At 43.6% G+C, this 12898-nt stretch overlaps 1 protein-coding gene across 1 annotated transcript in view; it reads left to right on the top strand.

Moving 5' to 3' along the window:
• Window positions 1-12898, top strand: part of PREP (prolyl endopeptidase) — a 124120-nt gene that overhangs the window by 30536 nt on the left and 80686 nt on the right. Inside the window, 1 exon segment of the mRNA XM_034670908.1 lies at window positions 7727-7848. Coding sequence (XP_034526799.1) covers window positions 7727-7848 — 122 coding nt within the window.

Raw genomic sequence — 12898 nt, 5'->3', positions numbered from 1 at the left:
CCACCCCCACTCGCTTGCTCGCTCTCTCTCAAAAAAGAAAAATACAATAAGATAAAAATATAGTCGAGATACATATGTATTTAACATAAGTATATTCAACTCTACTAGGAAAGTGAAAAGAAAAACAGATTTAAGTAGTTGATGTGATCCTTTTACCATTCATTAAAAAGATGCTCACTCTATGTAAATTGTCTGATATAATCTTTACGAAAGCCTCGAAAAGGAGGTGATCATTCCCTTGCATGCACCAAGTTAAATGCCTGCCGGAGAGATTAATTAACTTGCAAGTCCATGGCTGGAACTGCCTGCTGAGTGTGTTAGACTCCATAGCCTGTGTCTTCCTAACCACATGCACTCGGCCTCTCTGGTCAAAAGGAAAGAAGTCTTGCAGCAAAGACCGTTGAAAGGATGGCAGTGACTGAAGCCATACATCTGTACTGCCAGAAGTGGTAAAGCTGTTAAGAAACTAAAGGGACATATATGGTGAGTCCTAGGGAACTTTGTGTTGGAGCAGAGCCTTATTAGTGAATTATACAGAGGAAGTCTCTGAGGAAACCAGCAGGCCTATTAAGCACAGACCGGTGTAGTCTTCCTTGAAGCTGTATTCCAGCTACTTGGGTGGTCTTGTTACAACAGGTGACCCCCCACCAGGTGCCGGGGTTGGTCGCTTCCTAACCACGCACTGATGCGTGTGCTGCACTGTTCTTGTATTTTTCAAGTAGTTTGTTAGGGATCATCATTTTCAACCCAGTTTTGTTAATACCTCCAACACTTTCACAGTGTCTGAATGGAGAGCTAGTGTTACAGTGATGGTGTACTGTAACAGAAATTCGGAGATTTTATCCTAGTCGTGTCCATGCGGCCTTGGGCGCACCCCTTCTCTCCAAATCTCTCTCCTTCATTTCCGCTGGGGCTTTTTTGGCTCTGAAAGTCTATGGATAGAGGATTTAGCGCAACATCTCACCGACCCTGACGCAGGCTTCGTGGGTGAGGAAGTAGCTACTGGATGTGGGAGCAGCTCGGGCTTTGTGGGTGTGCTTGGAGGGGCCCGAGGGATGGGTGGCTGGCTGAGCGTGTGGATGTGCGTGGATTTCTCTGGCAAGCTGCCGTTCTCCTCACTCTGGGCCATTGCAGTCCAGGGTCACTGAGGACTTCCCTTTGTATGCTAGACACTGTCTCTTTATAGATGCCTCCTCTGCCTTCCTGCATGGACAGGTCTTCTTGCCTTGAGCAGTCCGTCATGTACAACCAGGAAGCAGCTCTAGTTTTTCCGTCATTGCCTGTGACAGCACCTGTCCCCAGGACGACTAACTTCCATCCAGCAGAACCCGTAGCTTTCTGGACGTTTTTGGGTATTAGAACTGTTATGAAAGATCCACCGCAGTCCAAAGCAAAATATCAGTCTCTCCAATTTACATGCTTTTTCCCTCTGCCCAGCTCAAATTTGGTGAGCACATGGGGACTAGCAGGGGAATGGGGAGTACTCAACCCCCTGCTTGGTGGTTGTTTTTTGTTTTTGTTTTTTTTTCCATACAAAGACTTTATTAAAGATAGCCTGAAACTAGCACAGTCCAAATATCCATCATCAAGGGCATGAATGAACTGATTGTGGTACATCCCTACAACAGAATACTACTCAGCAGTAAAAAGGAACGAGCTGTTGATAGACTCAACAACAGGGATGAATCTCAAAATAATTACGCTCATTGAAAGAAGCCAGAAGAAAGGAGTACACAGGAGTACAGAGTGTTTGATTCTATTTATAGAGCACTCTGGAAAATGCAGGCTAGTCTATAATGGCACAAGACAGATCAGTGGTTGCTCGGGAATGGGGGTGGGGAACAGGAGGGAGGAGATATGAAGAGGCAGGAGGAAACTCTGGAGGGTGATCAGACTGGCACAGTGGAATTGACGTTTTACAGGTGAGGCCATTCTGAGCAATGCCAGCGTGTCCAGTTCTCTCCCCTCAGTGACTCGTCGTGGATTAGTTTCTCCGGCGGCCGTGCAGGGCAGAGGAGTTGGAGGAGGGGAACAGGATTCTCGCCCCTCTGGAGCTCTTTGTCGGTGTGCAGTTGCCACAGTGTGCTTGCAGTCATGACCGGTGTCTTGGTGCCCGCTCCTGCAGGGCATGCCTTTGTAGTGAGATCCCCTCCATTCTGGGAACCTGGGTGCTCTTCTCTGCGGTGGATAATAAACTCTCTGGCTCACATTTGTGTTGCCTCCCAAGGCTTCTGCTCCCTGCAGGCTTCCCTCCGTAGCTCCCCTCTTCCATCCTTTCCCTGCAGGGACCTTTCAAGATGACCGGGGGGAGGTGCCTTCCTGGTGTCTCTTGTTCTGAGGGAAGCGACCTCCATGTCGCTCCATCCTGGAAGGGCGGGTGCTGGTCCCCGCTGCTCTCCTCACCTGCCAGCCCAGGGCCTCCTTNTGGGCTTGTGCTGGTCAGACGGTGTGGACAACCTTAATCCTTGAGTGCCAGCAATACTCAGAAAATTAGATTGTAAAGAGTGATTTCAAATAGTTTGGAATCCATTCCAAAAATTACTTAATGGCTTCCATTTAGTTCTGTTACATGGTATGTGTCATAATCCAGTCATTACTGTAAAAGCAGTTTCCTTATTCTTTTTCCCCTGCTCTTTAGAGTGTAAATAAAATATGCTGAAAGTCTGAGATGAGCTCTGCTTTTAACTGAACTGCTCATTGAATTATAGGATTATAAACAAATGGAAGCATCTTAGTGGTCATATAATCCAATATGTCGTTTTATAGATGAAGAAACTAAGACCTGGAGAGGCAAGGACACTTGTCAAAGCTCATGAGGTGAATTCCTGTGAGGCCTGGGCTCAGTCCCCAGAGTTCCTCGCGACACGTTCCTTGCTCCTGCCATGGCATGTATGGTGGAGAACTGTGTCAGGCAGCACGGAGGCAGCGGGCAAGGCTAGGGGTTGTGTCCCCACGTACACCCTGTGAGAATTTCTCCTGTGTCCCATAGGCTATGCCTTCAGCGAAGATGGTGAATATTTTGCCTATGGTCTGAGTGCCAGCGGCTCAGACTGGGTGACGATCAAGTTCATGAAAGTTGATGGTGCCAAAGAGCTTCCAGATGTGCTTGAGAGAGTCAAGTTCAGCTGTATGGCATGGACCCATGATGGGAAGGGGATGTTCTACAACTCCTATCCCCAGCAGGATGGAAAAAGTGATGGTAAGTGAAGATGGCAGGTGAAGCGTCTTTTTCNGAGGGACAGTGGTGTCAACTATTTAACATAGACTATAAGGCTTTACCTGGACAGCAGGATTGTGGGAGAATAGAAATTGTCATGTTTTAGAAGATTCTACTGGATCCAAAAAAAAAAAATTCCCTGTATTTTAAAGTAATCCCAGAGCATTTGGGAGCGNGATGTTCTACAACTCCTATCCCCAGCAGGATGGAAAAAGTGATGGTAAGTGAAGATGGCAGGTGAAGCGTCTTTTTCATGAAATACAAGTGTGACTTCACATGACTTGAAATGCTAAACTCTATGTGGAAGTTGTTTGGTGTAGACCCAGGTTTCCTCAAAGGGTGTTGTATCAGTTAGCATTGTTGTATGACAGAGCGGCCCAAAACTTAGTGTCTTAGAATAATAACTATATTTTTTTTGCTTGTGAGTCTGTGGGTTGGCCAGGCTGTTCTCTAGATTAGCTGAGTTCTGTCATGTGTCTGTGTTCAGCTGTGGGTCAGTTGGCCGATGTTGGCTTAGCTCTTTCCCATGTCAGGGGCCTTGGCTGTGATTGTCCAGCAGGCTAGCCCACTGGGTTTGCGTGGCAGCTCAGTAGAATTCCAAGAGGGAGAGTTGGAAGGCACAAGTGTCTTCGATGTCTACACTTGCTACTGGTGCTCCATCATGGTGCCATGTTCTGTTGGCCAAAGCAAGTCATGGGGCCAGCCCCTGTTCAAGGGTTGGAGAAACAGATACAAGGAACCAGCAAAAGCTAGGCCATGATTACAACCAGTCCTTTACAAACATGTTAAATCTCCCAAGAGGTCATGGAGAAGATGCATTTTTTTTTTCCCCATGAAACTGATTTGTTTAATGAGATTGAGCGATTATAAAATTTTCCTGCTGTGGTGATCACATATCTTCCTCTGATTAGAATTTACAAGTTGCTTGGTTGATTTATCTTGACACTTTTCTCGTTGTAAACTTCCAGGACATGCCTTCGTTCTTCTTTTCAGTTATACAAAGGTCCTCTTGTGTTCAAGCGGTCTCTTTCTTTCCCCTTCACTCCTCATCTTTCCAGAGAGAAAGGCCCACGTACCTTGTACCTTGCTATTGCAAGCTGTCAAGAGTCATCTTCTCTGTGCTGCCCCATCTCTCTACAATGGCCTGCAGCATTTTTCTGTTGTCTTGGTTGGTCTTTATGGGCGGGTTTTACAATCCCTTTGTTGGAGGTTTGGAGCTGAGGTACAGAGGCTCAGTTGCAAGGCCTGGAGCTGGCAAGAAGCACAGCTAAGCCAGTGTTTTCTGCCACATCTGCTGTCCCCTTATCATGACCTGCTGTATCGTTCTAATCTTTAGATATGCTGGCTTTCTTTTCTGATTTCCCCCAGTGGAACTGAGAAAGGACTGTAATGCTCTTCATCTCTTTTGGCAGTGTTGGCTTTTGCTGCCTTTGCATTAGACTAGTGCAATACTTTTTTCTTAATTCACCAGTGAACTACAAGAAGAGCTGATTCAAGAGTAAGCTTTTTTTTTCCCCCAAGGCTGTTGGCTAAAGAAAGACCTCTGTGCTCTATACACCGAATTAGCTGCCCGTGTTGTAAGAGTGGTGCTGAGTTAGAAAATGGCTACTTCAAGTTCTGGGAGACCCAAAAAGTATTTCACTGGCCATTTCTCATTAGAGAACAATGTTATTAATTTGTGAAAAACATGAAAATTGTTATTTAGGCTCAGCTTTCAGTGGCAAAAACAGTAAAGATTAGTTACTGTGATTGATTTCGGAAAGGCAGCATCTTCGCCCGGCTATAATTTGCTGCCCCCTTGTCGAGAGGACCTCAGCAGCCTTTCAGGTTGTGTGATGGAGGAACTTACCAATGAGTTTAAACAATTCTGACCATGTGCTTCCCGGAAAACCCATGGAAAATTACCAAGTGCTGTAAAGCTTTCTTTTATATTATAGTGTTATCTTACTTCTTTTTCATCGTCCTGAAAGCTTAGTACCTTCTTATAATGAAAAAAAAAAAAATAGTTCAATCTCCTAACATCTGAAATCAACAAATATGTGTGAATTACTTCCAGGGTGATACCTACCAATACTTAAACCCTCTCCCTCCTTTTTTTTTTTTTTTTTTTAACCTTTTATAGCATTTTTAGGTTCACAGCAAAATTGAGCATAAAGTAGAGAGATTTCCTGTACAACCCCTGCCCCCACACATGCAGAGCCTCCCCTATTTTCAGCATCCCTCACCAGAGTAGGCAATCGATGAACCTCCACTGACACGTCATAATCACCCAGAGTCCTGAGCTTGCATTCGCGCTCGCTCTTAGTGTTGTATATCCCACAAGTTTAGACAAACGTAGAATGATGTGTGTCCGCAGTTATAGTATCGTACAGAGTTTGACCACCCTCATAATCCTTTGTCCCACCTGCTCACCCTCCCTGTCCACTAGCCTCCGGCAACCACTGTTCTCTTGACTGTCTCCATAGCTTTGCCTTTTCCCAAACGTCATGTCGTTGGAATCATACACTACGTAGCCTTTTTAGATTGGCTTCTTTCACTTGATGATATGCATGTCTTTTCATAGTTTGATAATCCATTTCTTGTTAATGCTCGATAGGATTCCATTGTCTGGATATAGCGTAGTTCCTGTATCCTTTCACCTATTTTGTAATCCATTCACCTATTGAAGGGTATCTTGGTAGCATCCAAGATTTGGCAGTTGTAAATAAAGCCGCTCTAAACATCTGTGTGCAGGTTTTTGTGTGGACATAAATTCTCAGATACTTTGGGTAGATACCAAGAAGTCTGATTGCCAGATTGTACTGTAAGAATATGTTTAGTTTTGTAAGAAACTGCAAGACTGCCTTCCAGAGTACTAGTTTGCATTCCCACCAGCAACGAGTAGGAGTTCCCGTTGCTCCACACCTCACTGGCATTTGGTGTTTCTGTTGTTCTGGATTTTGTCCATTCTAATAGGTGTACACTGGTGTATTATTAATTTGCATTTTCTTGGTGACAGATGATGTGGACCATCTTTTTATATGATTTTTTGCCATCTGCATATCCTTTTTTTTTTTTTTTAAGGAGAGAAAGTGCACACACGCACAGAGGAGGGGCAGAGGGAGAGGGAGAGAGAGAATCCCAAGCAGTCTCCACACTCAGCCGTGCGAAGCCTGTTGCAGGGCTTGATCTCACCACCCTGAGATCATGACCTGAGCCAAAATCAAGAGTCAGACGCTTAACCGATAAAGCCACCCAGGCGCCCTTGTATATCTGCTTTAGTGTTAGGGTCTTTGGCCCATTTTTTAATAGGGTTGTTTTCTTTTCTTTTCTTTTCTTTTCTTTTCTTTTCTTTTCTTTTCTTTTCTTTTCTTTTCTTTTCTTTTTTAATTTAAAGAGTTCTTTGTAAATTTTGGACAACAGTCCTTTATCAGATATGTCTTCTTACAGATATTTTCTCCCAGTCTGTGAATTGTCCTGTTCTCTTGACAGCGTCTTTCACGGAGCAGAACTTTTTTATTTTAATGAAGTCCAGCTTATCAGTTCTTTCTTTCACAGATCATACCTTTGACATTGTATCTAAAGAGTCATTGCCAAACCCAAGGGTCATCCTGATTTTGTCATATGCTATCTTTTAGGAATTTTATAGTTTTCCATTTACATTTAGGTCCATTCTAATAGGTGTACACTGATCCATTTTGAGCTAATTTTTTTTGAAGGGTGTAAAGTCTGTGTCTAGATTCATTTTTCTGTATGTTGATATCCAATTGTTCTAGCTCCATTTGTTAAAAAGGCCGTCTTTGCTCCTCTGGATTGCCTTTGCTCAGTTGTCGAAGACCAGTTGACTGTGTTTCTGTAGGTCCCTTTCTGGGCTCTCTACTCTGCTCCATCGATTTACCTGTCTGTTCTTTTGCCAATACCACACTATTTTGATTACTCACAGTAAATCTTGAAGTCAGTTAGGGCCAGTCCTCCAACTTTGTTCTTTTCCTTCAATATTATGTTGGCCATTCTGGGTTTTTTCCTCTTTCTATGTAAATGTTAGGATCAGCTCATTAATATCCACAAAATAACTTGCTGGGAATTTTTATTGGAATTAAATTGCATCCATAGATCAAGTGGGGAAGAATTGACATGACAATATCCAGTATTCCTGTCCATAAACATGGAGCATCTCTCCATTTATTTAACTCTTTTTTGATTTCTTTCATCAGTTTTGTAGTTTTTCTCATAGAAGTCTTATACACAGTTCATTAGATTTGTACCTAAGCATTTGTACAGTATCATTAACTATTACTAACTGCGGTCGTCATGCTATATATTACATCCTTAATGATAGCATGTTTTTAATTTCAAATGCCACTTCTTCATTGCTGGTATACAGGAAAGCAGCTAACTTTGCATATTAACTTTGTATCCTGCAACCAGGTAATTAACTTTTTAAACATTTCTAGCATTGTACAATATGGATGGAATAGATTTTCTTAAAATTGCCAACCGCACTTCAGTATACATTTTTAACTCCTTCAGGTACAGAGACATCCACCAATCTCCATCAAAAACTCTGTTACCATGTGCTGGGGACTGATCAGTCAGAAGATGTTTTGTGTGCTGAGTTTCCTGATGAGCCTAAGTGGATGGGTGGAGCCGAGGTATGGAACCACTGTGCGGTTGCCCGCAAATACCATGGCACACGGGTTGTGTATATGGACGCTCTTGTTGCGTCATCTTTATGGTTGTGATAGGTCCTGTGAGTGAATATTCTCTTGTTAAAAGTATCAGTATTCAAATTGTCTCTTAATAATGAAGGTGGTAAACCTTTTAACTACAACCTCAACATAAAACATTTAATACTAAAAGTAGTACATGCTTATGGTTAAAAAAAAAAAGTTGAAGTACAGAATCACATAAAGCGAAACATGAACATTTAGAAATTCAGAATCTTACATCTCAGAGGTGAGAAGACTATCCTTCCAAAAAATTTTGTGTAAGTGAGAACGTGGGGAGAGAGAATGTGTTTTCCTTTTTTACACAGCTTTCCTCTTCGTTCATATTGTTCACTTGTTTTTACATTAAAACATGTATTTTTAGACATTTCCCCATCTAATAGATATTCAGGTATTCCTTGAGGGTCTTGACCATAATCAAACTGTATTTGAAGTCTTTGAAGTTACTGGCCCAGATTTTATTCTGTATCTTGAAAATCAACTGTGCAAAAACTTAGAGATGCTTGGAGTAAAAATTTAACTTTTGTTCATTTCTGGGTACTAAGAAATATTTTTTAAAGAAAAGCATTGTGAATCTTTTAACATAGGTGAGCTGTTGGCCCATTTTTAATGGGAATGAGAAATCCACTCGAAAGTCTTTAGCTCATGGAGCCACTTAGAACTTTGGTAAAAAAAAANGTAAAAAAAAAAAAAAAAAAAAAAAAGGAACATTTGATATTTGAACTTGAGCTTATGGGTCTGGTTCCCTGGGGGTCAGAATATGAATCCACAGTATTTTAGTTCATGTGCATTGATAGACCTTATTCCAGATTGTCCTTACATTTATTTATTTTGTTTCCCTAGGCCAGGGGTTGGCAAACTACTGCCTGCCTTCAGGCCACATCTGCCCTGCTGCCAGCATTTGTAAATAAAACTTTATCAGAACACAGCCACACCATTTGTTTCCTGTTATCTCGGGCTGCCTTCAGACCGCCATAGCAGGGTTGAGTAGTTGCCTCAGAAGGCCCCGTGGCGCACAAAGCTGAAAATATTTACTTTCTGGCCCTTAATAGAAAAACTTCCCAGACTTTAATGCAGCGTGTTAAAAGTGAATTTATAGGACTTCTGTGACCTGAAACTGTGTCCTTTCTTCATGCTTTTTCCTTCTCACTGAAGCCCCCCCCCCAGGAGCTTCTTGTGTCGTTACTATTGTCATTTTTCTCACCTGTTTGTTTTTAATGGCTTTTCTGATGCTATTTATAGATTGTTTCTACCGTTTTCTTCTTAGTTCAGCTTCTTCTCCGACCTTCGTCTTCTGGTTACTATGGATAATAGGTGTTGGCTTATAAAATGATACACATTTTTACTGTCATCTGAGCAAAACAATGAGGGAGATAAATATGTTACCAGACAGTGTTTTAATGTTAGATCATGTGTTTCTCTTTTTGGAGGGAAGGTATTGACAGGGAAAACCTAAAATAATATATTTAATAATCAATTTTATTCCTTTGGATTCTTCATAAAGTCAAAGACATACTTTCCTGGAGACGTTTTTATACTTCAGAGCTAATAATTTCGTTATAGCAGACCTATTTTAATGAAGGTAAATGTATTTGGTTGGTACAGTAACATGGATACTGAAAATAAATGCCAGAATAATTATATAATTTAGCATATTGGCCTAAAAGGAAACAAGCTTTATCTTACAATATGTGTGCAACTCAAGTTGCTTGGATCTCTCTTAGCGTTTGGTTGAAGCAGTTAGGTTTTTGTTTGTTTGTTTGTTTGTTTTTACTTCTGAATTGTGGTAAAATATACATAACATTTACTAGTTTAATCATTTTTAGGTACAGAGTTAAGTGGCATTAAATACACTGACACTTTGTGCCACCATCACCACCACACCTCTCCAAAACCTTTTCCATCTTGCAAAACTGAAGCTGTCACATTAAGCAATAACTCCCCATCTCCCTGGCTCCCCCCATTCCCTGGCAACCATCCTTCTACTTTCTGTCCCGCTGTGTTGGACTATTCTGGGTGCCTCGTACAGGTGTCATCATAGAGTACTTGTCCTTTTGTGACCGGCTGTTGACGTAGCGTAAAGTCCTCGGGCTCATCCTGCTGTAGCGTGTGTCAGCGTGTCCTCCCATCGTGGGTACACACCGCGGTTTACTCATTCATCTGTCGACAGGTGCTTGCAGTGTTTCTGCAGCATTATTGTCAGCAGCCAGTTTTTAAAAATACAGTGAGGGGCGCCTGGGTGGCTCAGTCAGTTAAGCATCCGATTCTTGATTTTGGCTCAGGTCATGATCTCAGGGTCCTGAGATCAAGCCCCGCGTTAGGCTTCTTGCTGGGCGTGGAGCTTGCTTGAGATTCTCTCTCTCCCTGTCCCTGTGCTCCTTCCACCCCCACTCGCTTGCTCGCTCTCTCTCAAAAAAGAAAAATACAATAAGATAAAAATATAGTCGAGATACATATGTATTTAACATAAGTATATTCAACTCTACTAGGAAAGTGAAAAGAAAAACAGATTTAAGTAGTTGATGTGATCCTTTTACCATTCATTAAAAAGATGCTCACTCTATGTAAATTGTCTGATATAATCTTTACGAAAGCCTCGAAAAGGAGGTGATCATTCCCTTGCATGCACCAAGTTAAATGCCTGCCGGAGAGATTAATTAACTTGCAAGTCCATGGCTGGAACTGCCTGCTGAGTGTGTTAGACTCCATAGCCTGTGTCTTCCTAACCACATGCACTCGGCCTCTCTGGTCAAAAGGAAAGAAGTCTTGCAGCAAAGACCGTTGAAAGGATGGCAGTGACTGAAGCCATACATCTGTACTGCCAGAAGTGGTAAAGCTGTTAAGAAACTAAAGGGACATATATGGTGAGTCCTAGGGAACTTTGTGTTGGAGCAGAGCCTTATTAGTGAATTATACAGAGGAAGTCTCTGAGGAAACCAGCAGGCCTATTAAGCACAGACCGGTGTAGTCTTCCTTGAAGCTGTATTCCAGCTACTTGGGTGGTCTTGTTACAACAGGTGACCCCCCACCAGGTGCTGGGGTTGGTCGCTTCCTAACCACGCACTGATGCGTGTGCTGCACTGTTCTTGTATTTTTCAAGTAGTTTGTTAGGGATCATCATTTTCAACCCAGTTTTGTTAATACCTCCAACACTTTCACAGTGTCTGAATGGAGAGCTAGTGTTACAGTGATGGTGTACTGTAACAGAAATTCGGAGATTTTATCCTAGTCGTGTCCATGCGGCCTTGGGCGCACCCCTTCTCTCCAAATCTCTCTCCTTCATTTCCGCTGGGGCTTTTTTGGCTCTGAAAGTCTATGGATAGAGGATTTAGCGCAACATCTCACCGACCCTGACGCAGGCTTCGTGGGTGAGGAAGTAGCTACTGGATGTGGGAGCAGCTCGGGCTTTGTGGGTGTGCTTGGAGGGGCCCGAGGGATGGGTGGCTGGCTGAGCGTGTGGATGTGCGTGGATTTCTCTGGCAAGCTGCCGTTCTCCTCACTCTGGGCCATTGCAGTCCAGGGTCACTGAGGACTTCCCTTTGTATGCTAGACACTGTCTCTTTATAGATGCCTCCTCTGCCTTCCTGCATGGACAGGTCTTCTTGCCTTGAGCAGTCCGTCATGTACAACCAGGAAGCAGCTCTAGTTTTTCCGTCATTGCCTGTGACAGCACCTGTCCCCAGGACGACTAACTTCCATCCAGCAGAACCCGTAGCTTTCTGGACGTTTTTGGGTATTAGAACTGTTATGAAAGATCCACCGCAGTCCAAAGCAAAATATCAGTCTCTCCAATTTACATGCTTTTTCCCTCTGCCCAGCTCAAATTTGGTGAGCACATGGGGACTAGCAGGGGAATGGGGAGTACTCAACCCCCTGCTTGGTGGTTGTTTTTTGTTTTTGTTTTTTTTTCCATACAAAGACTTTATTAAAGATAGCCTGAAACTAGCACAGTCCAAATATCCATCATCAAGGGCATGAATGAACTGATTGTGGTACATCCCTACAACAGAATACTACTCAGCAGTAAAAAGGAACGAGCTGTTGATAGACTCAACAACAGGGATGAATCTCAAAATAATTACGCTCAGTGTAAGAAGCCAGAAGAAAGGAGTACACAGGAGTACAGAGTGTTTGATTCTATTTATAGAGCACTCTGGAAAATGCAGGCTAGTCTATAATGGCACAAGACAGATCAGTGGTTGCTCGGGAATGGGGGTGGGGAACAGGAGGGAGGAGATATGAAGAGGCAGGAGGAAACTCTGGAGGGTGATCAGACTGGCACAGTGGAATTGACGTTTTACAGGTGAGGCCATTCTGAGCAATGCCAGCGTGTCCAGTTCTCTCCCCTCAGTGACTCGTCGTGGATTAGTTTCTCCGGCGGCCGTGCAGGGCAGAGGAGTTGGAGGAGGGGAACAGGATTCTCGCCCCTCTGGAGCTCTTTGTCGGTGTGCAGTTGCCACAGTGTGCTTGCAGTCATGACCGGTGTCTTGGTGCCCGCTCCTGCAGGGCATGCCTTTGTAGTGAGATCCCCTCCATTCTGGGAACCTGGGTGCTCTTCTCTGCGGTGGATAATAAACTCTCTGGCTCACATTTGTGTTGCCTCCCAAGGCTTCTGCTCCCTGCAGGCTTCCCTCCGTAGCTCCCCTCTTCCATCCTTTCCCTGCAGGGACCTTTCAAGATGACCGGGGGGAGGTGCCTTCCTGGTGTCTCTTGTTCTGAGGGAAGCGACCTCCATGTCGCTCCATCCTGGAAGGGCGGGTGCTGGTCCCCGCTGCTCTCCTCACCTGCCAGCCCAGGGCCTCCTTCCTCAGTCCCTGCAGCTGCCTCATGGCCCTGGGGTAACTGAAACCTATCTAGAGGGACAGTGGTGTCAACTATTTAACATAGACTATAAGGCTTTACCTGGACAGCAGGATTGTGGGAGAATAGAAATTGTCATGTTTTAGAAGATTCTACTGGATCCAAAAAAAAAAAA

Source organism: Ailuropoda melanoleuca, chromosome 10 (genome assembly GCF_002007445.2).
Source record: "Ailuropoda melanoleuca isolate Jingjing chromosome 10, ASM200744v2, whole genome shotgun sequence".
NCBI lineage: Eukaryota > Metazoa > Chordata > Mammalia > Carnivora > Ursidae > Ailuropoda > Ailuropoda melanoleuca.
Note: the sequence above shows the minus strand (reverse complement) of the source record. Positions and strands in the feature narration are given on the sequence as shown.